This window comes from Lissotriton helveticus, chromosome 3_1, assembly GCF_964261635.1.
Source record: "Lissotriton helveticus chromosome 3_1, aLisHel1.1, whole genome shotgun sequence".
In the NCBI taxonomy this organism is placed as follows: Eukaryota; Metazoa; Chordata; class Amphibia; order Caudata; family Salamandridae; genus Lissotriton; species Lissotriton helveticus.
The window spans coordinates 2,092,579,021-2,092,604,087 of record NC_136061.1 but is presented as its reverse complement, the minus strand read 5'-3'; the positions used below and the strand labels follow the sequence as shown (position 1 = coordinate 2,092,604,087).

The 25,067-nt window shown below is 44.5% G+C and overlaps 1 protein-coding gene across 1 annotated transcript in view; it reads right to left on the bottom strand.

Annotated features, from left to right (window-relative positions):
• The window catches only part of TTLL13 (tubulin tyrosine ligase like 13), a 609,087-nt gene extending 587,233 nt beyond the window's left edge, over window positions 1–21,854 (bottom strand). Inside the window, 2 exon segments of the mRNA XM_078683250.1 lie at window positions 21,706–21,778; window positions 21,780–21,854. Of these exon segments, the coding sequence (XP_078539376.1) occupies window positions 21,706–21,778; window positions 21,780–21,854 (148 nt within the window).
• Window positions 21,855–25,067: the final 3,213 nt, after the last annotated feature.

Here is a 25,067-nt window from a genome sequence, read left to right as displayed (position 1 = left end):
TCTCTCCCTCTGCCTGCACCATCTCTCCCTCTGCCTGCACCATCTTCCCTCCTCCTGCAACATCTCTCCCTCTTTCTGCACCATCTCCCCTCCGCCTGCACCATCTAACCCCCTGCCTGCACCATCTTTCCCTCTACCTGCACCATCTCACCCTCTGCCTGTCCCATCTCCCCTCTGCCTGCACCATCTCTCCCTTTGTCCACACTATCTCCTCTCTTCCTGCACCATCTCTCCCTCTGCCTGCACCATCTCTCCCTCTGCCTGCACCATCTCCCCTCCGCCTGCACCATCTCTCCCTCTGTCTGCACCATCTCCCCTCCGCCTGCACCATCTCTCCCTCTGTCTGCACTATCTCCCCTCCGCCTGCACCATCTCTCCCTCTGCCTGCACCATCTCCCTTCCGCCTGCACCATCTCTCTCTCTGCCTGCGCCATCTCTCCCTCTGCCTGCCCCATCTCTCCCTCTGTCTGCACCATCTCCCGTCCGCCTGCAGCATCTCCCCTCCGCCTGCACCATCTCTCCCTCTGCCTGCACCATCTCCCTCTCTGCCTGCACCATCCCTCCCCCTGCGCCCCCTCCCCCTCCTGCTGCTCTTTTAACCCTTTCCTAGTCGCCTTCTCCACCCCCCCCCCCATGGTTTCTCCCTCACAGTTCTCGGCTTTTCTCAAAGTGGCTGAAATAAACACATGAAATGTGCTATGAATTTGTGCGCGCGCCGCTGAGGATAAGTTTAAATAGACACAGAGCAGAGGTTAGCCTGTAAATGTCACCTAAACGTCTTAACACGTCTGTTACGCATTTTCATATTACATGTTTTTGAAATAGGAAAACGCATAATAAAAATAATACTTCATAACACTTTTGTATGTTAACAAGTGTAATGCTCTACTTCCTAGCACCCTCGCTGACTGAAAGTCAAATTTTACAGAATTATATAATTTCAGTGAATTATTGAAAATTAAAAAAAATAATGTATGACACCATAGATGCGCAATATACAATTTGAAACAACTGCTGAAAGAGGGTTATCATTATGACCCAATAGCTATACACATTGATTTCACCAGATCTGGTACCTTAATTGATTGCCTGGACACCACAGACATGTTCAGGGCAAAATATCCCTTCCCACGGTAATCACTTGGCTTATCAGGTCCTAGTTGTCACTGGGCATGCAGTATGCCCTGCAGTCATGCCATGGGCTCAGTATGCTGATTGATACCAATATCTGCACACATCCCCCCTGGGCACGGCCACATGGCTCAGTTCAATTGAGCCAACATTGCTAAAGATATGTAACATTTTTCATCTTAGATATGTTAACACCAGCAACACTTTGCCGACGTGAAAAACAGAAGATAGTCCCAAACAACCCCCTTGTTGATTTCACCCCTTCCTCTATGCTTCTCCTTGGCTCTCTAACATCCTGAATCCATGAGTCATCCTCATCCTCGTGGGGGAATCTACATTCAGACTGACCGCGAGTCTAATGGTGCTGCACGGCACTTGGGTAGCCGATTCCCTGTTTCCATAAATATAATGTACCAGAGTAAAATGCTGCCAGTACTGTGAAACCTAGTACGGAACTGGCTCCTGAAATCTGCGGCCTGTGCACACCCTGTAGGTCCGAGGTAACGGAGTCTGAATGAACGAACCCCATCACTCATTCGAAAATTACCTGCTCCAGTTACCAGTATGACCCAGTAAACACATGCTAATAAGCAGGTGCAGTACAGACGTCATGGCTGGTGTCCTCCAGTGTCCCCAACGGGGTTCCCTCATCCACGAGCTGACTTCACTTTGGCACAAATCTGGCGAATAACGGTGGTCAGGCGGACGTACCGTCCTGCGCCAGCGACAGACTCAAAACATTAAATGACTGACCATTCTTCCCCCAGGCGCCCACTGTCAGTGATGTGTGATCCCTGCGAGCTGTTATCTATTGGCAAACATGCAAGTCGGTATGCCGGGAAAAAACAAGTATATCGGGAAAACTACGCACAGGAATGTCCTCGCGCCAGCGTCCAAGATAAACGAAGTTGCGGTGATGAGCAAAACCTGAAGGGTATGGATTGGGGGAGATCAGCTGTGTTACATACACAGCGTAACGTAGCCAGATGGTGTCACCCCAGGTGAGGGTGTCACCCGGTGCGGTCCGCACCCCCCGCACCCCCCTAGTGACGCCACTGTTGATCTGGTTCTTCATTGTAAGTTTGTTGCCCGAGACGAAGCTGAGGTTCCGGGCGTGGTTCGTGGGGGTGGGAGAAGGTCCCAAGTTAGCAGGCCACCAGTTCTAAGGGGAGGTGTAGTTCCCGAAGATCATTAATTTAGTCTGGTCTGTGTTGAATTTGTTTTGCAACCAGTCAGCAATGCTGGTCATGCACAGGTGGAAGTTTGACTAGCGAAAGGATCAGCAAGGATCAGCAGGGTGTCGTCTTCATAGGAGATAATTTTCAGTCCGTGGTTTCTGATGATGTTTGCCAGGGGGGTCATATAGGCATTGAACAGAGGAGGGCGAGAAATGAACCTTGGAAGACGCCACAGATGATGTTCTTGGGCTCCGAGATGAATGGAGGAAGGTGGATTTTCTGTGATCTTCCAGTGAGTGAGGATGCAATCCATTTGAGAGCGTCCTCTTGAATTTCGATCTGATGAACCCTCTTGATCAAAGGGCAGTGGACACAGCGTGGAAAGCCATTGAGAGGTCGGAGAGGAACAGGGCAGCCACTTCTTACCAGTCTAGGAGGGTTCTGATGTTGTCAGTGGCTGTGAACAGGGCAGTTTCAGTGCTGTGGTTCGTGTAGAATCCAGATTGGGATGGATCCAGAAGATTGTTGTTGTCAAGGTATTCCATGAGTTGGCGGTAGATGGCCTTTTTGGGGACTTTGGCGGTTAAGGGTAGCAGGGAGATGGGAGCTGGGCCAATAGTTTTTGAGCTTGTTGGGGTTGGGGGACGGTTTCCTGAAGGGGGTTTGACTTCGGGGGTTTCCACTCATCTGGAGAGGTAGCTGAGGTGATGGATGTGTTGAAAATGGCTGTCAGTTTGATGCGGATGGTCGTTGCCCAGATTGAACATGTGGTGGGGACAGGGGTCCGTGGGTGCTCCTGAGTGGACATGCTGCATGATGTCAGTAGTACTCTGCATGTGAGCTGGTCCCAAGCGGTGATTCAATGGTCGGATGTTGCGACTGTAGGAGCGAGGAGGCTGATGATGTCGGCGTTGTAGACTGGGGTTCGAAGTTTTTATAGATGGTGGAGATCTTGTTGTGGAGGAAGTTCACCAGGATGTCGAAGAGTTCTTGGGAGGGGCTGATGGTGGTTTCAGTCGCTGAGGGGTTGGAGACCTCCTTGATGATGTTGATGAGTTCCTTACTGTAGTTCAACCTGGCTTTGATGCAGTCAGGTAGGGTGTTCCTTTTCGTCTCTTTCAGGAGTCTGCGGTACTGGTTGAGCGATGTCTTGAAGGTGGTTCGGTCGGTGGGCTCCTTGCTGGTGCACAGTTTCCTTTCCAGTTGTTTGCATTTGAGTTTCTCTTTAACCTAGATTCACATCTTCTGCTGCCTCCTGGCCTTCTTGTTGACTCAAAGAGGCAGATGATAGGCACCCACCTGCATCTATTGCTTTCTTGCCTTTTTTCCCCTCACACTCTCTGGTTCATGTGTCCTATTTATTAACAGAGAAGGAGGAATGGGATTGTCATTGGCATTGTAGCCTTTGACTCCAGGCTTGACAGAAACCAGTTCTTTTTGGCATGTGTTGGGGCCAATCTATGCAGAAATGTAGTGTACACCAACAGATCAGAGTATTAACCATGCCACTAACATACTCTATACTGCAGTGTTTTTCTTCGGAGTATCCTGCAGAATATCTTCATATTCTAGCAGAACAAACAGTGTAACAAAAAACATAAAGGCCCTGTGACACAATCAGTTAAACATTTTTATTGTTCATTACTTAAAAACATACAATTCAAGCACAAATGTGACTATTAAAACAAACAGGAATGGTAGAGCACCTTAAAATATAGACACTAAGAAGGAACTGTTAAATACCATTGCATAACCCCCATAACTTTTTTTCTTTTTACTTATTTTTATTGCAACACTGCACAGATATCACATTACATGTTGACCTTACAGTTTACAATGTATCAGCGGTAGACTAATTATTAACGTCTTATATCACAGCAGTCTACTTGGGTGCCCGTATGCTCCACTCAGTAGTTTCCTTCCTGGACGCATAATAACTAAATGGTATATAAAGCTTTTCCCACCAAGGAGAAATAAGTGCAGCAAGACTTATTATAGCTTGTAGTAAGGAAATGAAAAGAACAACAAAATGAACCCTGGCAGCGATCAGTGGCAGGAACACATCCCATAGGGAATAGAAAACAGGACATCCTAGCAGGACTATCAAATGGCAGGCAGAGGTTTCAGAGGGCACAGGTGGCAAGCTCTTCTTCCCTCAAAACTGAGTGAGCTCAAACCTTGCGTTACTGGTTACCTCACAGACTTGTGCAAACGCCCTCTTCAACTCCCCCTCAGTGAGTGGAGACTTCAAGTCCGCCATCCATCTCCATCTGCCTTTTATCGTGGATACCTCAACCGTACGATCCTCTTTCAAGGCTTTATATATGCGTGAGATTAGTCCTCTAGTGGACCCTCGGTCAAGTAAAAATGAAAACGTGTGTGACTCCTCCGGCTCATCTGGAAACGAAGTCCATATTTTGCGATATTTTCACATATTGTAGGAAGTAACCATCCGGCACTTGGAACCCCTCCCTTGCCTCGTTGAAGAATAAGAAGGCCCCGTTCATGTACATGTCCCCAGCTGCTGTGGAGCCCCACTCATACCATTTAGTGATATCCATAACGAACTGGATCTGGTGGAAACACTGCAGCCACCGAAGAGGAAGTGAGCTAGCGTATGTAGCCCTGTGGATAATCAGGGTAACAACTTGCTCCCAGGCCTCCTCTACCTGCGTGACTAAACAACTTAAAAAATGGGAAATCCCGGGCCCAAACAAGTTGCCAGCAGAATTTTTTAAGTGTTTGATGTAAACTAGGAGAACCCATTCATCATATGTTATATGATTAACGTACTATTTAATCTGTGCATTCACCCTCTTGCTGCGGTGGGTAGTGCCAAAGGTCTTACCATGGTCTCGTATGCTGATGACAGGCAATTGGTGGTGGCCCTCTCCGACGACTCCACGCAGGATGCCTCCAAATTTAGGAGTGGCCTGGCGGCAGTCGCGGAGTGGATGACCGCCAACTGCCTCCAGCTTAACGCCAATAAATCTGAGGTGTTGCTGGTGGGGAAGGGACTATGGAGTGAGCAATGGTGGCCCAACACCCTTGTTAGTGTACCCACCCTAAAGTCGGTGGTAAAAACTTAGGGGTATGGATGGACTCTACACTCATCTTCCAGGAGCACACCAAGAAAGTGGCCAGCACTTGTTTCAGCCTCCTCTGGGGACTTAGGCCCATGCTGGAGTTTTTTTTATCCACCCACCCGTCAGTTAATCGTGCAGCCGGCAATCTTATCTAGACTGGCCTATGCCAGCTCGCTCCTCTTAGGGGCTAATCAGGCAGAGGGGGTGTACCTGCAGCGAGTTCAAAATGCAGCAGCCAGAGCCCTGCTGGGGCTCCCGCAAAGCTGCTCAACGGCCAGTGCCATTCGGTGGTTACACTGGTTGCCTATGGCCAAGCGGATCGAATTCAAGGCTCTCTGCTGGACCTTTAAAATGTTGAAGGTTGTGTCTCCTGGGATATTGGCCAACTTGCTGGTACCTTATGTTCCTATGCACCAGCTGCACTCCTTGGGGCAATACTTGGTTGCTGTCCCTCGAGTGAACCGTCTCCGTGCGGGAGACGGTCCTTCCTCTGTTTGGCAGCCAAACTGTAGAACTCCCTGCCCTTTCAGATTCGCAGTCTGGATAGCCTGCTGGCATTTCTAAATGCCATTAACCCCTTCGACGCTCATGACGAGCTGGGCTCGTCACGTAAAGTGCGATTTTTAAAAACCCAGCGTACGGGCGGAATTCCGCCCGCACGCATGCGGTTAAGACATACCTTTTCCCTGTGGCCTAGGTCTTAGCCTCTATGTTACACTGCTTCCAGCGCCGGGACTCCTCTTCGGTGAGGCAGCTGTGCGCTATATATGTCTAGTTAACATTAACATTAACATATGTAGTGAAACAAGAGGGCAAACTCCCCTCAGCTCAGAGGATGGCCATGATGGTTCACATTTATAAGTAGGCAAGGTACCAAAGGACTTTGCCTCTTACTGGCATATCCCATTCTTGAATACAAACTTTAAGATTTTGCTGAAAGTCCTTTCAAACCATTTATATGCAGTTATATATAAATATACCCACATCAATCAGGCTTTTGCCATATTGATCGACAACCAAAAGTATACAAAAAGTGATGGATGGAATGCTTGACTTTATCTCAGCCACTGTTACTCAGTCGGGCTGCATGCCAATCCATGGTTATTTTGTACACCATGCCACCTTAGTTTCCACCCTACTTTATGCAATTCAGTCTTTACCCTGCTACAATGGGAGCAGTCCAGTCCAAACTGCCATGGTAAGTCCTCCCTTAACTGGAACACAAGCAACCCAGGACCGCTTTTGCCTTTATCATGAGCTCATCAGCCAGTGGCAAACTGTAATATTTAGAATGGCTTTCACATTAAAAGAATCAACACCTATTCCAGACTTAACATCATATGGTAAAGGAATGCAGTCATCAAAATGTAGCCTTGCTATATGTTCATTAGCAAAGCCAATATGTTTGGCTGAGATCTTTACTTTAGGGCTGTCATTGTTACAAGGTCCAGATTTCAAAGGGATCCGTGAAATTATGTTCCATATTTTACAGGTCACTATGAAATATGGCTTTTTATACCGCCTCACTTTCTACAATAAATGGACCGAAACATGTAATATAAATGTATATAGATACATATAAATTCGATGGATAAACCAAAGATTAAAGCTTAGTTATAGTTAGAAAAACTCTATTTAATCTTTCTATACAAACAAAACTTAAACTACACAAACAATAGAAATTCTAAATTTATAGTTGCACTTTAAATTTATAATTTATGCACTATCTTCAAATAACTATAATATTATTTATTCTATCTTTACAACAAATCAAACAAACACTACACAGACATTAGAAATTCAAAAGTTATAGTTATACCTGAAATGTATCATTTATGTACCACCTTCAAATTACTGCAACTCCCGTATCTCAGGACATAGTGTTGGCAACTTGCAAACCACAGTACATTTACTATAACTCACCACTCTACGATAACAGTGTACTCACAAATTATGTCATTTGAGATGTCATAAGTATTGTTATGAATGCTCTGATTTTACATGGAATAAGTGATGTAATATGAAAGGGTATAAACAGTGCCTCCCAATAGAGCACAGTGGAATAGGGTATAGTGGAGTGGTATAGAGTGAAGTGGTGTAGAGTGGAGTGTATGGCGTGCAATATTGTAGAGTGCAGTAGCGTTGAGTAGAACGGTGCAGAGTGGTGAGGGATGGAGTGGAGTGGAAAAGCACAGAGTGGAGTGGTATAGGGTGGAGTGGCATAGAGTGGAATATTGAGAATAGCGTAGGATGGAGTGGCATAAAGTGTAGTGATGTAGAATGGAGTGACGTACAGTGGAATGGCAGAGTAAAGTGGTGTACAGTGGGGTGGTGTACAGTGGAGTGGCACAGCGTAGAGTGAAGTGGCACAGCACAGAATGGCGTAGAGTGGAGCGGCATAGAGTGGAGTGGAATAGAGTGGAGTAGTGTACAGTGGAGGTGTGTAGAGTCAAATAAGGAGTGGAGTGGTGCAAAGTGGAGTGGCATTAAGTGCAGGGGCGTAAAGTGGAGTGGTTTAGAGAGGAATAGCATGGAGTGGGGTGGCAGACAGTGGGGTTGTGCAGAGTGGAGAGGCAAAGAGTGGAGAGGCAAAGAGTGGAGTGGCGTAGAGTGGAATGGCGCAGAGTGAAATGGCGCAAAGTGGAATGGCGCAAAGTGGAATGGCGCAGAGTGGAATGGCGCAGAGTGGAATGGTGCAGAGTGGAATGGCGCAGAGTGGAATGACGCAGAGTGGAATGGCGCAGAGTGGAATGGCGCAGAGTGGAATGGCGCAGAGTGGAGTGGCGCAGAGTGGAGTGGCGCAGAGTGGAGTGGCGCAGAGTGGAGTGGCGCAGAGTGGGGTGGTGGAGTTGACTAATGTACAATAAAGTGGCATAGAGTGGAGTGGCATAAAGTGTATTGGCTCAGAGTGGATGGTGTGGAGTGGTATAGAATGCAGTGGCATAGAGTGGAATGGGGTGTGCAGTGTAGTGGCATAGAGTACAGTGGAGTGGCATAGAGTACAGTGGAGTGGCATAGAGTGTTGTGGCATAGAGTGGAATGGCATTGAGTGGAATGGCATTGAGTGGAGTGGCATTGAGTGGAGTGGCATTGAGTGGAGTGGTGTAGAGTGGAGTGCCAAAGAGTGGAGTAGCGTAGAGAGGAGTAGCGTAGAGTGGAGTAGCGTAGAGTGGAGTGGAGTAGCGTAGTGTAGAGTGCTGTACAATAGAGTGGAGTGGTGTAGAATGGATTGGCGTAGAGTGAAATAGGGTACAGTGGAGTGGCGCAGGGTGGAATGGCATAGAGTGGAGTGGTGTAAAGTGGCACAGAGTAGAATACCTTAGAGTGGAGAGGAGTGGCGTGTCGTAGAGTGGAGTGGAGTGTCAGAGAGGAGTGAGCTGTCGAAGAGTGTGTGACGTGTCACAGAGTGGAGTGACATGTCATAGAGTGGAGTGGCATGTCATGCAGTAAAGCGGAGTGGTGTGTCACAGAGTCTAGTTTAACCAGACGTAGAAGGAAAATGGCTGAGCTCATGTAGATGAAATTTGGCAGGAATATAGATGTTGGGGTCGAAAAGGTCCTTATTGGCTGTAGATCTAAATTGGTTCAGTAGTGTTAAAGTTATAAAGCACAAAAACGTAGTTAGATATTACGCTGCTGTATACTGCAGCACTTTCACAGTATAGAGCAGTACATCACAATGACAGAACAGCATATGATTGGGTAATGTTTTAAAGTACTGTGGTACTTTCTATGTAGTACTGTTATACTCTGCTACTTTTTGTTAAAATATGTAAAATAACAAAACTACTTTTCCCTTCTTTTTCAGACTTACGAGTTAAAAGAAGAAGCTCCCAGCTCAGACTTTATATCAAATGGTAATGGAATGCATTTATCAAAATGTAGCTCTCTATATGTTGATTTGCAAAGCCTATAGGTATGGCTTAGACTTTTACTTTGAGACCGTCATTTATAATGAGGCCCAGATTTAAGCGGGACTCGTGAAATTATGTTCCATATCTCACAAGTCACTATGAAATATTGCTTTTTATAACGCTGCACTTTGTGCAATAAATTGACCCAAACGTGAAAAATAAATATATATAGATATATATATATAATATATATTCAATGGAAAAACCAAAGGTTAAAGCTTAGTTACAGTTAGAAAAACGTATTTAATCTTTCTCTACAAACAAAACTTCGACTACGCAAACATTAGAAATCCTAAAGTAATAGTTGCACTTTAAATCTATAATTCACGCACCACCTTGAAATTACTATAACTCGTTATTTATTCTTTCTATACAAACCAAACTAACACTACACAAAAATTAAACATTCTAAAGATATAGTTATACCATAACTTTTCTAATTTATGCACCACCTTCAAATTACTGTAACTCGTGCACCTACTCACACAATGTTGTTAACTTTCCAGCCACAGTACATTAACTATAACTCACCACTTTACCATGCACAGTGCTCTCACAAATGAGATGTCATAAGTATTGTTATGAATGCTATGATTTTACATGGTTAAGTGATGTAATATGAAGGGGTATAAGCAGGGAATCATAAAGGCGCAGAGTGGAATAGGACAGACTGTAGTGACATAAAGTGGAGTGCATGGAATGCAATATCGTAGAGTACAGTGGCATAGAGTGGATTGATGGAGAGTGGAATAGCGTAAAGTGGAGCGATGTAGAGTGGTGTGGCATAGAGTGGTGTAGAATGGAGTGTTGTTGAGTGGAATAGCATGGAGTGGAGTGGCCTAGAGTAGAGTGGTGTAGAGTGGAATAGCGTAGCGTGGAACAGTGTAGAATGGCGTAGCGTAGTCGAATAACGTACAGCGGAGCGGCATAGAGTCGACCAGCGTAGAGTGGCATAAAGCGTAGTGATGTAGAGTGGAGTGGCGTAGAGTTGAATTAAGTAGAGTGGAGTGGAGTGGCGTAGGGTCCAATAACCTAGAGTGGAGTAGCATAGAGTGGAATAGCAGAGGGGAGGAGAGTGACGTAGAGTGGAGTGTCGTAGAGTCAAAACTCCCAGAATGTAGAGGCGGAGAGTGGAGTGGTATAGAGTGGAATAGCAGAGTGGAGAGGCGTAGAGTGGAGTAGAAAAGCATAAAGTGGAGTGGTGCAGAGTGGTATAGCAAAAAGTGTAATTACGTGAATGGAATAGAGTTGAATAACCTAGAGTGGAGTGGCGTAGAGTGCAATAGCAGAGAGTAAGTTGCCTAGAGTGGAGTGGCGTAGAGTGGAGTGGTGATGAGTTGGATAATGTACATTGGGGTGGCGTAGAGTGGAGTGGAGTGGCGTAGAGTGGAATCGCATAGAATGGAGTGGCATAAAGTTAACTGGCATAGAGTGGAGGAGAATAGAGTGCAATGGCAGGGAGTGGAATAGCATACAGTGGAGTGGCATTCAGTGAAATGGCGTAGAGTGTAGTGGCATAGATTGGAGTGGCATAGAGTAGAGTGGTGTATAGTGGACTGGCATAGTGTGGAACAGTGTAGACTGTAGTGGCGCAGAGTGGTACAGCATTGAGTAGGATGGCATAGAGTGGAGTGGCACACAGTTGAATCAGGTAGAGTGGAATGGCATAGATTGGAGTGGCATTGAGTGGAGTGGCATTGAGTAGAGTGGCATAGAGTGGAGTGGGATAGAGTGGAGTGGGATAGAGTGGAGTGGCATAGAGTGGTTTAGAGGGGTGCGCTGTAGAGTCACACAATATACAGTGGAGTGGCGCAAAGTGCAACAGAGTAGAGTGGCATAAAGCGGAATGGCTTACAGTGGAGTGGCATAAAGTGAACGAGCATTAAGTGAAGAGGCACAGAGTGCAGTGGTGTAGAGTGGAATAGTGCTCAGTTGAGTGGCTTAGAGTGGAGTGGCATAGCACCTGGATATCCCTGCAGAATGAGGAACCAGTAGGACACTGGTGTACCTCCTCAGACGACTCCATAGTGCCGCGTGCTAGTCAATGCTGTGAGGAAACAGGCCACTGCCATCTTGTGCAAAACAGGCTGCTGAGAAGTTCAAATAAAGGGACATGAAATGATAGCCTCTTTTTTTGCTGCAGATGGGCTTAATGAAGGACAAAGAGTGAAAAGTACTCCTAATTAACCATACAGTATATTTTTTCCTACTACTGCTGCTTTCATAACCTCCGATACCAGCAATAGTAACAACTGGTCTTACCCAAAAGTAAGCCAGGAGTAGCAACTGCTACACTTGTCTACCCCAATGGACCAGTAGCGGCTGCTACCGGACGGGAGTGGTGGGGTGGGGGAGAGGAGGTGGGGAAGAAATGGAAAAAAAAACAGGCTGCCGTCTCTCCTCAGTCCTCTTCCTCCTTCTTCGTGTCTCCGATGGCAGCAGGAAGCACCCAGGTTCCCCTAACCCAATCACAATGCTGCATTGCAGCTTTGAGATTGGTCTGAGCGCCGTGGTTTGGCACTCAGACAGGGACTGGGAGGCTTTGATTCTTCCTCACCGGGCTGTGCATTGCAGCCTGGTGGGGGAACATGCAAAGTGTGCTTGATTGTTTGGCCGGCCCAAGAGGGACGGTCAAGCAGTAATGCACATTTAAGGAGTGCAATCCACTCCTCTCCCAGCTCTGGCCAGACCCGTCCGCCCTGAGAGCCACTGACTTCAATAGGAAAAAAAATGATAACGATATCTTAATATCATTTTTTTTTCTTTTGGCAGTGGGGCAACGCTCCTGCGCCTTAGCTGAGGAGCCACCCCTGCAATGGACATTCTTTTTTAAAGCATTAATTGTCTCAGAGAATGTCTGCCTCAGCACTCTACTGTGAGAGTTGAAATTGGCAAGGGAGTACCAGTCAACATGATAGAGGTGTCGAAAATGAGGAAACAAGAGGGGTTTATGAGTAGGATCCATTTTACAATATATTTTTATGTTTTGATACCTTGAATTTGTCTTACTTGATTAGGTTGTTTATTTCAAATGCTGAGCTTTCAAGTATCCAAAAGGAGATAGTGCCGTATGTTATTATCTTTATGTTAAGTACCCTGGCTTATGCTGTGTTAACGGACAACAGAAATCTGATATCCTATATGAAAAGTTATGTTAATATCATTCTACAGACCCCATGCCAAGTATGCCTTACAAAGGCTGCCTTTTGGTGCGTGGGTCAGAAGGCTAAAAGCAGGACAGGCAGCTGTAGTACAAAGTAGAAGAGGTTAGGAATGAAATGCCCTACAAAAGCATATTGAGTGCCCTGCTGAAGCATTCCTGTTGATACATGTCAACACTCCTCTTGTAGGCAGGAGCTTCCTGATACTTTGAAGCACAAATGTTATGTTCTGTTATTTTGTGGAGCGCGTTGGTACCTATAAAGGTGTCCTGATGCTAGATACCATCACTAGAAACTGTCACAAAGATACAGAAGACTAATTAGATAGTGTCCAGCCAGGTGTTCAGAGCCTTTCTAAATGTCAGCAAATCAGTAGCTCCCAAGAAGGACGGAATGTCATTCCTAAAATTGAGCCACTTTAACTGAGAATTGTCTACTCCCTAAACTCTCAAGGATACTCCTTGGGATAGTGACAAAGTTAGCATTTGAGGAGCAAAGCAAACAGACAGTGGCATGACGTTAAAACTCTTGTGTTGCAGATAAAGAGGGCCAGTCTTATGAAGAGTTTTGAACGCAATACATAGTGATTTAACCATGACTCTAGTGATTACTGGCAGCCATGCAGGGAGTCCAGAGCAGTGGAAGCAGACAAGTGACGAGGTCATAGTAATACCAATCGGGCTGCCGTATTTTTAATTCTCTGTAGACGACTTGAAACATATGCTGGGTCACCCAAAAATAAGGAGCTGCCATAATCCAGCCAACTTAGAATAGTCAACTAGATGACAAGTTGCAGTGCTGAGTCATACAGAAGAGTTGAGATTTACCATAAAACATTAAACAAGGCAAAATAGGCAGTAGGCAGCTTGTGAGCATGGCTGATAAGAGATCGTTTCTCATCCAGATAGAAACCTAAATTACGAACTGACTCTGCCAAGTTTGAGGAAATATCATCTATTAAAGGTGAGAGGGTAGGGCCCGCGTTGGGCTTCGGCTCTTACTGCATTGTACCTCTGTCTTGTGAACATACATTTTAATGAGTTTTGCACCACCCAAACTGCAATGTCTCTCATACATTGATCGAACTCATCGAAATGAGGAGGCACTGAATAATCAATTGAGAAATTCAACTAAGTAGAGCCAGCATAGTTCATAAAATGACCCACATGTGACCTGCAAAGCTTAGCTAAGGGAGGGATGTGAACATTTAAAAGAGTAGGCCTTTTGGTGGAGGGTGGTAGTACATGTTGTTTCAGTAACTGAGACATAAAGGGGGAAGAGGTACTGCCAGTTTTTTGTGCTCCAGTTAAACCATGCGGCAACCCAAATATTCCTAGGAACTAAGGCAACTGAAAATATAAAAGAACACAGTGTTCTTTCAGCCTCAAATGAATAGATGAAATGTCCACAACCAACGGGTGACTCAGTGGTGATTTGTCGAATACTTGACCATCTGAATTACTTAATGAAGGGTCTTCCTCGGGACAAGGTAGAGGTAGCATTGTACAATTGAAGGCAATGATTTAGTCCATCAAAAGTTTAAAATGTCCTTAAAGATTGCATTACATAGACAAAGTGGCTGAAAAAAGCTCACCTCAATATTTAGTACAAAGATATAATTCAATATTGCTTCCTCAGGTATATCTTGACAATGTACCTTTCTCAACCTAAATGAATAGGGAGACAGCAGTGATAACACATTCCAACCATGAATAACTGGGTGTAATAAATAAAACCCAGACCAATACAAAACTCATGCGTGAATTGTGGAGTGTTTGAAGACAAAAGGAATCTGAAAGTTGACATTGCCTACATTGCAACAGTACATCGAATCATAAAGAGAATTGTGGTAATCGGTTGGGTGGTCAATATTTTATGAATGTTGCAATCTCATCAATGCTCAGAATGCTGAGTGGAGAAAACAGCCTAATAGGCTAAACAGTGGCAAGAGAATAATTAAAAGACATTCAGCAAACCCGCCATCAAAATGGTACAATTTTTTTTTTATGTATATGCAATAGAAAAGTGAAAAAGCCTCCAACTCATTTAAACTCACAGACCCCTTTGATAAAACCTGACAAGTGGCAACCTGTAGAAAGGCAAAACAATCAGTGAGGCTCGGACGAAACCGGCTATGCAGGCTGTGATGATGATGCAATACCAGTACCTGTTATACTGCATATGAAACTTGTCAGGCTCTAAAAGAAACCAGTGTTACCAATTAGCTAACTGTTGTGAGTGATAACATCACTTCTTCAAGTCAAAGATGTTAAAGGGCTGCTGACTCACCATTCAGCAGGACCGGTGATTTGTGTATAATAATTATGTTTTTAAAGATATAGATATTCGTTAGTTCTGCTTAACAAATGTACATATTACTTTTAGTTACATTATTCTATGTTTAACATGTATAAAAGTGAATGCATAATTAAGTAAATCTTGTATCATAACTATTTCTCTACTATTGCTTCCCTATCGCATTACAAAACAATTAAACAAAATAATAATTTAAAGTACAGCAACACTTGAAAGTCTGAGTTTACTAAATGCAACTTTAATCTACATATATTACTTTCCTTATACATACATACCTTCCATGTACTCATGTATCTCTATATTTATTACTTTCCTTCTAATTCAGCATATCCAGTGCACTACCCTATATCTCACCATATATATCTTGCAATATATACTCTACCTCAACTCTCAGACTCATCTCAAACCTCATTCTATTACTCTTTCCAATGCACTACCCTATTTCTCACCTTATACCTCTCTCAATATATTATCTACATCCACTATCATTCATCCCAAAACTCATACAACTACTATGATCCCCAAAATAACCCTTTCTAGACTCTTCCCTCCTCTACACCTATTTGCAGCATCTCATACTTCTTTTCAGATCTCCCAAACCAGCCTTTCTAAACCCTTCCATCTGACTCTTCTCCCTCAACCTCCCCTTTACTCATCCCAAATCCCCTTTTAATGCTATGAACTAAAAAAAATATTGCTAGACCACTCCCTCTTCTATCCCCCCCCCCACTTTCCTTCTCAATCCAAATAACTCAAATTAAGTTCATATATCACTATACTAATTCACCACTAATCCTTTTGGGTTCGGAGTAGCATGCTGCTCCCCCAAAAAAGTCTCATCAGGGGTAGTAATTGCTATAAAATGGAATTACAATACAATACAATACAATAGAGAGGAGTGGTGTGGTGTGGAGTGGAATAGTGTAGAGTGGAGTGGAGTGGTGTGGAGTGGAGTGGTGTAGAGTGGAGTGGCGTAGAGTGGAGTGGCGTAGAGTGGATTGACGTAGAGTGGAACAGGGTAGAGTAGAGTGGTGTGGTGCAGAGTGGCATAGAGTGCAATATCATAGAGAGGAGTGGTGTGTCGCAGAGTGGAGTGGTGTGTAGTGTCAGTGGAATGAACTGTCGTACAGCAGCATGGCGTGTTATAGAATGGAATGGCATGTCATAGAGTACAGTGGAGTGGCGTGTAGTAGAGTTTAGTTTAATCAGACATAGCAGGAAATTGGCTGAAATTTGGCAGGAATATAGATTTTGGAGTGGAAGGGTCCTCTTTGATAGTAGATCTAAATTGGTTCAGTAGTATTAAAGTTATAAAGCACTAAAGCGTAGTCACATATTGTGCCACTGTATACCGCAGTTATTTCATGGTATGCAGCATACATTGCAATGACAAAACAGCATATGATTGGATAATCTTTTTAAGTACAACGGTACTTTCTATGTATTACCGCAGTACTCCGTTGATTTTTGTTAAAATATATAAAGTAATTAAACTACTTTTCCCTTCCTTTTCAGACTCACCCAAAGTGCCTTGATCCTTCCTGTTTACTTAGGAACCACTAGTACACTTTATTTCTAGTCAAAACCCACAACACACGCTAAGTGTGGGCTAAACAACATGGCTGCATTTAAATGTTGTAAGGGGCGTGATTACCCAATCATATATTGCCTTGTCATCAGCATGTACTGCGGTATACGGCGAAAATACCTCAGAGCAATATATGATTACGTTTTGGGGGTAAACAACCTTTACAACGCAACTTTTACATCGCAGAGCCTTTACAACGCAACCATTACAACGCAAACTATTACAACGCATTGCTCTGGGGGGGCGCTCTAGGATAGGGAATAGGTTAATTTACTATCCAATAACCTTCCCTAGTGTCCACGGGGACTGGAGTTGGAATAGTAAATTAAACTATTCACTATCCAGCACCCCAAAGCACTATGCGTTGTAATGGACTGCGTTGTAATACTTGCGTTGTAAAGGCATGCGATGTAAAAGCATGCGTTGTAATGTCATACATCCCGTTTTTGGCCTTATAACTTTGAAACTACTGAGCCAAATAACATCTACTACCAAAAAGGATCCTTTCTACAGTACAATATATATTCCCGAAATACGACTGACCATTTTGCCACTACGTCTGTCTATAACGTTTACGGAAAATACAATAGTGAAAAAACGCTTTTTGGGACCCCCCCTTTTTGTCTTTGCACCCCATTAACGAATCACCATGAAACTTTGCTTCATCCGCCAATGTAGGAAAAGCAATAGATATGCAAAGTTTTGTAGAGCTTCGTCAAATGGTGAAAAAGTTATTAGCGAGCGAACATCTGCAGAATTCGTATTTCTTGGATTCCTATGATAGCTATAGAGTTGCTAAGGCCACTCTGCAATATCTATCTATCTATACATTCATACATATATTTGCGTATACGTATAAACTCATGCTTATATTTATACAATCTTCTACTGATAGTCACAGTTTTTTCTCATAGACAGAAAGGAATGTCATTCCTGTAAGTTTAACAGGTGGTAACTGTAGACCGGTGCTGATCTGAGCGGTGGATTTAGATTAGTTAACTATAATTAAGGTTTGAATTGCCGATGGTTACTCAGCCTTGGCATTCTTGGCTTTTCTCCCTGTGGTGAGAGGCCTTACATTTCATGGTCTAATAGATATATAAACACCTTAGACTAGGTGGAGGATAGATAAAGAGAGGAAATATTCTGAGCTGCAGGCTTTGTGGTCAATAGAATCTAGAAAAAAGAAGACTCAGAATCCCCAAATACCTCAAAAAAATTACACTTTTTACCTTTGCTTAGTGCGTGAAGACACTGGTAATAGTCAAGGCAAGACAATGAAGTATTTCTGCATTGCAAGTAGATTGTTAACTTTAGCAACGCAAACAATATGCTGAAAGGCCATCTTGCACAGCTAGTCAGTCAGCATTTTCAGTCTATTGAAAATCGCTGAAAAACTTCTGAATGATATAACATGGAAGCCCTAATTTATTCAATCACAAGTAATTGATTTTCACATATTCTTTTATTTTTCATTCATCCACATGTTTTTCACATTCTTCTATATAAAAAAATGGAACTGGCGTTTGTGTGTATATTTTTTTATCATTTCCACGATGCACTTCGAACCATATGTTTCATATAAGTCAGGAGAAATTACATCACTTTACAGGCATTGCTTAGATCATATTCTACTGCTGCTTCTCTGAATGTTACATCGCTTTAACTTTGAAACCCTGAAACTGTAAAATAGGATGTAATGAATTAAATAGGTATATAATTCAATCCATTGAAATCTGAAGTGTGAGATGTATTCAAAGAAGCAGGTCTACTGATTAATGTCAATATAACATTTCCTATCGGTAAATCTGTAGTGTTAAGCGGAGAAGCAGAACATTTTGTCTGTATATCAGTGCTAACTCCAATCTATTTATTGGACTCAGGGCTGGATTTCCTCCTGTAGGCCCGTGTGTCCAGGCATGGACACACAATACACTTAAAAACGTTGAGGTGGCATAACATTACAGGCAAACTAGGTTAGGTGGTGGACAGACAGAGTGTGTAAGCATAAATGATCCGGGTGAGAGTTGGACCTCTTTTTCTTAGGTGGAAAATCTGAGGAGTACTGCCAATGGTACGCCTTCTGTAAATACTGGAATGAAAATTCAGCATGGGTCAGATTTCCAAGCAAACGGGGTTTGCAATTATCCATATAAAGTATTTCTTCTACTAGGTTTCAAGGCTTCAAAGAATCTTTATTCAATTTTTAAAAATCATAAAAGCAAAAAATCACAAGTTACTAGTCTTCAAACGATTTTGATGATGGAGTCTGACCAGAAGGAGTATCGAGCCCATTGTCACTAAAAAGAAGTCGATATTTCAAACAAAAAAAAACCCTGTTTTCTTTTGTGATATAATCAGGGCTTTAAGTGGGCCGGGTCTGTCCGGGTCTGAGCACCGGCAGTTATTTTTATGGTGCCTCAAGAGGGGTCTCTATCGGGCTCTATTTTCGGCCCTCACAGAGGCAGACCGTTATCTTTTTTTTTTCTTGGACTACAGTGAGTAGAACTGGAAGGTTTACAGCTGTGTTGGAAGATAGGAAGCGATGGAACATAAGTAATGTGGTGAATCTGAGAAAAAGTGGCGAGTGCGGAAAGAATCTTCTTGTGATGTACAATATGCTGATTTAGAACAGCAGGCACCGTTGGCTGGTAAGCAGGTCTGAATGACAGAACGAGTGGATCTGGGAAGGAGTGCACATCACCGGAAGATACCATCAAGGTTGAGCGATTACGCGTGAGGGTATTGGTCCTGTGTTGTTTCCAATGGGCATTAAGTAATAGGTAGCTTTAGTTGCATTATTTTTACGCTTAAACATGAATATATTTGCATTCATTGTTTTATTTCCTATGGGTATCATTCAGTATATAGTCTCATTCTGTATTATTATTCTTAAAGACCGATGTGTTTTATTTTACGTCACCATTCTAGAATAGAGAATCCGAATGTATGAACGAAAATGTTTCCCTCCTCAGCAATTGAAGTTAGGAGCTTGCTCAGGTTGCTGGCAGAGGTGCAACTAGTGCCAGTGAAAGTCAGAGTGGAGATGCAGGGGCTCTAAGGAGGGTCGCGAAGAACAACAAAGCCTCTGTTAGTAAGTAAATGGTATTTTAAAGACCCGTGAAGGACTCGCTCGGGTACATCTGTGTGTGTGCCCGGGAAGCTGATCATCATGTGCTGACACTCACGATGGGGGGGGGAGGGGGTAAAGCTGGTGCGTTTATTACTTTTATAAGCAAGTTCATTTTTACAGCATCGCTTGGAATACATTTAACAAGTGACGTTTTACACAGGAGCCACTTTCCTGTGCTAGAATTAGTGCCCACTTCGCCCTTACTTGAGCCTCTGCCTTGACATTAATCAGTCCAGTCATAACCCAGCCCACAGCCACTCACCTGCTATCTCAACCAAAGAAGAGATGGCGGTAGCGACTCTATCAGCTTTTTTTGCTTAACGGCAACCAACATGTGCATGGCAATTTGCAATGCTTGTGGGGGATCAGAGGAAATTAGTAACATATATTCTCATTTAACTGATATGCATGCACTCGGCAGGGCTATGAATGGCTGCGCTCCGAACTACCCCCGATCTCACGAACAAGTCGAATCTATTCGCGACTGCTAGGTTGATGCCTCCTATTTATGTGTTTTTATAAAGCGCGTACTTTACCCACAGGTGTCAGAGTGCTTTAAAATAGAGTGAAGTAAATTACATAAGGAGTTCGGAGTAACATGGTAGTAGATGGCACTACTAAGGGCTTTAATTGGGCCGGGTCTGTCTGAGCACTGGCAGTTATTTTTAGGGTGCCTCGAATCAGGCTCTATTTTCGGGCCTCTCAGAGGTAGTCAGTTATCCTTTTTTTTTTTTCTTGGACTGCAGTGAGAGCATGCACATCGATGTGCGCATGCTCATTTTGCTCACTACTGAGTAGTGCAGATCAAGGCATGATGTCATGCCAGGTGAGCCACGTTGTACGAGGACTCTGTGGCATGTTTTGACAGGGGTGGTGGCTTTGTTAAAACTCACCCCTGTGAAGCCGCGTTGCCTTCTGGGAGCAGTGCTTCTAGTACACTCAGCCTCACGTGAAGTCACCCTATACAGGAGGTGTCTGTCTGGGCATTTCCCAGGATGACAGCACAGGTCTTGGGGTACTGGGGAGGGTGTATGGCGTTATCCATACATAGCCTTGCTGTAATAAGGAGGGGAGATAGCAAGCCTGAGCGGGTAATTCCAAATCTGATGACACTGAGGAGTCCTAGAGCTGACGGTTTGTCAGAGCAGGGGGTACTGCTACACTAGTTATATTTATTTAGACCACACCCCTACTTAGATAGGCCACACCCCTTTGAGGATTGCCCCACCCCTCTTAGAGCACCCCCAGTTTTTTTTTTACCACTTAAAGCCCTGGATATAATCCTTCATTTATGATGGGGTTTCCAAATCAAAATATGCCTGCATCTCTTACGATCACCATTTGAACCGTTCTTGATAAACACATATGATGTGGTAGTGAACATCATTGACCTTTCAGCCACTTTAGAAAGAGGAACAAACAGCTCCTCTGGCAGTAGTAATCAGCTGGACCGTTCTGGACAGAGCACCCTAGGCAGGAGCATCAATGTAATGGCAGGGAATCAGGTGATTACACGTTCACAAAGGCTCCGAGACCTTGAGTTGATTCGGCTAACGAATAACAGTCGAAGTGGATCAGAAGTAGGAACTCGTGCAGAGGATAATTTGTAATCATTACCAGAAATTACACCCGGTGCGAAAATAAGCAATTGCTCCAAAGAAATAGAAGAAATCCTCTGGATGAAGGCCAGCTGCAATCTATAGGATCAGAAGAAGGGGCCGAAGTAGAAATCAATGTTGTTAGAATTTAGAAAGAAGCATTAAGTCCGGGCGGAAGAAGCTGGAACAGAATAAGAAATGAAAGAAAGGCAGTCAAGTTCCAAGTAGACAACGCGCCGCCGTGAGGAGCAATAGCAGGCTTGAGCAGACAAGTCCTCCAAGACTAGTTCCGCTGAAGCAGACGAGTAATCGAAGTCATTGATAACAAACCACTCCATGAAGGAAGGAAAACACAGTTCCCGAGAGGGTGAACCTCGGACAGAAGAGTTTCACTACGAAGAACACGAGGCACAAAAGCAACAGTCACGTGTAAATAGAAAAAGCGAGAAAAAAGTACTTCAAACAGACTAAACGCAGTCACAAATATGGGACATATGTTGCTAACCGCGTCACGTGAACCTTGTTTGATGCGGCTGCAGCTCACAAATCTTCCAGGTGCGACTGCGATCCCGTAGGTCAACAACCCCACTGCCCACTCACCTTCAGCGGCCACTGTGGTAGTTACTAGGGACGCGGCGCGGTCCAGTGTGACTCCGGGGGTGTCCTCGGCCCCCCCGCCGGCGGTATTCGGCACCCTCCGCCCCCGGCTCCCGTCTCGCCGCCGATCGGTCGGCCACTACGACTTCCATCAAGAGTCCAGACAGCGGACACGCCGTCACCATGGAGACCGAGAAGCGGGGCTGCGATTGGAGGGACACTGCGTGACGGTGACGCCGGAGGCGGGGCGTGGCGGGGTGAATCTTTGTGTAATGTTAGTCTATGCCACTGACAGTGGTTTGACAACCGCGATGACGCTTCCTGAGCAGGTTGTTAATATTGAATTATGAGCTCTAATTTTACAGAAGCTACGATTGCAGGTGTTTTCCAAGTTAACGTCACCACTATACAGACTACCCTGTCGGCTGATAAGAAACACGATCTTTTTCTTTCAAGCTGGTACTCCTACACATTTTAATTATACTTTCAACCGTAAAAAGGTATTATTGTTTAGGTTAGTGTGGACCAACTACCAGGTTTGGGGGGCAAGGTTAGTAGAAAAGAACAAAAACAAGTATGCCCCTGATTTGAGCTGGAAGGGAGGATGGGGTTTAGCAGTGATGAGGTAGTTTTTGGGCAATGATACTGTATTCATTTGTAGTAGAGACTTATTTAAAGTTGTTTTTAAGTCGAAACCTACTATGTGTCTGGTTGCAAAGACATAAAGACGACATGCTGAAAGCTTCTTAGGAATGCATTCCGCCCATTGCTTACCATTGGCTGTGTGTTTTGTTACTCACATTTGCTTGCTTTCTGTTCGTTGACTTTATTTGTTTTAGGCTGTCCAGCATGTCTTTGTCCCTCACGAGGAGCAGAGCTTGTTTACCACATCACTGACTGGCTCCTTGCATGTGTCCACAAGTGCTCACTTTATGGGAACTCTTTTTTCTTTTTCAATGGGAGACGTCTCCTGCCTCCCATCTTTCTGATTGACGGATTCTACTTCTCTTTGCTACTAATCTTGCATGCCTGTGAGATATAATGTTCTGTCTACTAGTTTGTTTATTTTGGTCAGTGCTCTATACTAATAGCATCATTTAAACAATCCCCTTCCTCAATTTCAGGCTCATGCCATTTGCACTGAAAGGAGGAGAGTGTGGGGTACTGTTGAACCCCCCAAATAATGGTACTGGAACAGCTAGCCAACCTGCTACAGTTATCTGCGGCATATAGCGAGGGGGGTGCATTCAATAGTAAGCATAATGCGCCTGCGCACTTAAAAAATAGATCTCAAAATCAGGGATGTCAAACCCACCCTGCTCGAATGGCCTTGTCAATATTGACCAGCTAAGTCTCGACTGTCTCCCCCCACACAACAGCTGCAACTCAGAGCGCAATGTTTTGAAAAATAACCTCCCCGCGCATAGGGTATATTGAGAAACAAGTAGAGGAACTGGGGAAGTACGATCATCTTGATAAGGGAGGCTCTCCCAGCAAGCGACAGTGGCAACTATATCCATCACGTGACATTGGCATTAAGACGTGTTATGGCCGTACCATAATTTGCTCTTATTGTTTCCTCCCTGTCTCTGGTCACTTTGATGCCAAGGTACCTCAACTCCGTTTCACACATTCTATCGGGAAATCAAGTGGAAATTGCGTCACCGCCGGCGTAAGGGGGAAAACCTGGGACTTCCCCCAGTTGATACCTATTCCAGACACTCAACCACATTTTATAAAGTCACGCAGAATGGGATTTATATTCTGTTGCGGATCTCTAATATAAAGCGTGATATCGTCCGCCTACAAGGATACCCGTAGTTTACGAAGACAGCAGCGGAATGCTTTGTCTTTGTGTAATTGACTCAGTCTACAAACCACCGGCTCTACCGCAATAGCAAAAAGAAGCGGGGATAACGGGCACCCCTGACGAGTGCCTCTGGAAATCATGAGGGGTTGGGACAAATGGCCATTAATCAAAACCCTGGCAGTGGGACGATGATACATAGTTCCAGCCAGGACAGGTACATCTTAGGGAAACCCATTCTCCGTAGCACCCCAAATAAATAATCCAGCTCAACCAAGCTGAACGCCTTAGTGGCATCTAAAAAAACTGAGGCTAGTCGGAAATCAGGTGCTACATTATGGATTAACGAAAATAGGGGCCTAGGGTTATGAGAGGTGGCCCTGCCGGGCACAAATCCCGATTGATCAGGCAACACAAGCTTATCTAAGAATAGGGACAGCCGATTGGCTAAGACCTTCGCCAAGATTTTCGTATCACAATTCATCAGTGACAACAGGCTATAGGATTCGCAGGACTCAGGAGGTTTCCAGGTTTTAGCAATGACGTGACTATTGCCTCTCTCACCGAGGAGGCGAATATTCCCACTTCCAATGACTCCTCGTACACCTCCTTCAGGACTGGCGCCATGATGTCAATACAAGCCTTATAAAATTCAGCTGGTAGGCCATCTGACCCCGGTGCTTTCCCATTCTGAAGCTGCATGATAGCCTCCCTAATTTCGTCAATCTCAAACGGAAGGTCTAAGAACTCCCGCTGGGTATCCCTGAGTCAGGCTAGTGCCAGATCCCCCATAAAGTCTTATAGGTCAATACCACCATTCCTTTGAGATGTATATAACGCTGCATAGTGCTCAGTGAATGCCTCCAGGATACTCTGCGAGTCACAATGTGGTGGCTTACCCGGCTCTTGTATTTCCAGAACATGTGTTTGGAATCTAGGACCCTTTGTCACTGCAGCCAATGCTCTCCTTGGTCTTTCTCCCTCCCCATATCTGCGTGCTGCCCAGTACCGCCCCCGAAACTTCACCTCCCTGTGTGCAGTATCTTCATATTCAGTTAAAGTGGTACGAAAATGTGTTTGCACCTGCCCCACCTCATTCGCCTCTCCATACCTCTCAGTTCTCGCTCCAACCTACGTATCGTGTTTTGTAGGTCCCGCAGAACCCCAAAACTCTTGGACATGCAGCGCCCACGAATCGTGACTTTAAACGCTTCCCATATCATTTCAACGCTATCAACAGAGCCTTTTTTCCGAATGAAAAAGTCATTGATTTCCTCTCCCAGCTCTGTCCGAAAAACCATATCTGAAAGAGCCATAGGTTGTAGCCGCCAATTCGGCCTAGGTCTATCGTACCCTGGAGGTGAGAGTGAGACCTTGACTGGGCAGTGGTCAGAGAAAGTCCGAGCTAAGTGTATAACATTACTGATTGTCGGCCCAAGTCCCCTTGTGAGTAGGCAGTAATCTATCCGTGCCAAGGTTCCTCTATACGATGTGAAATGCGTACCTTCATGCTGTAGGGGGTGTGTATACCTCCAGCTATCAATTAGCTCACATTCTG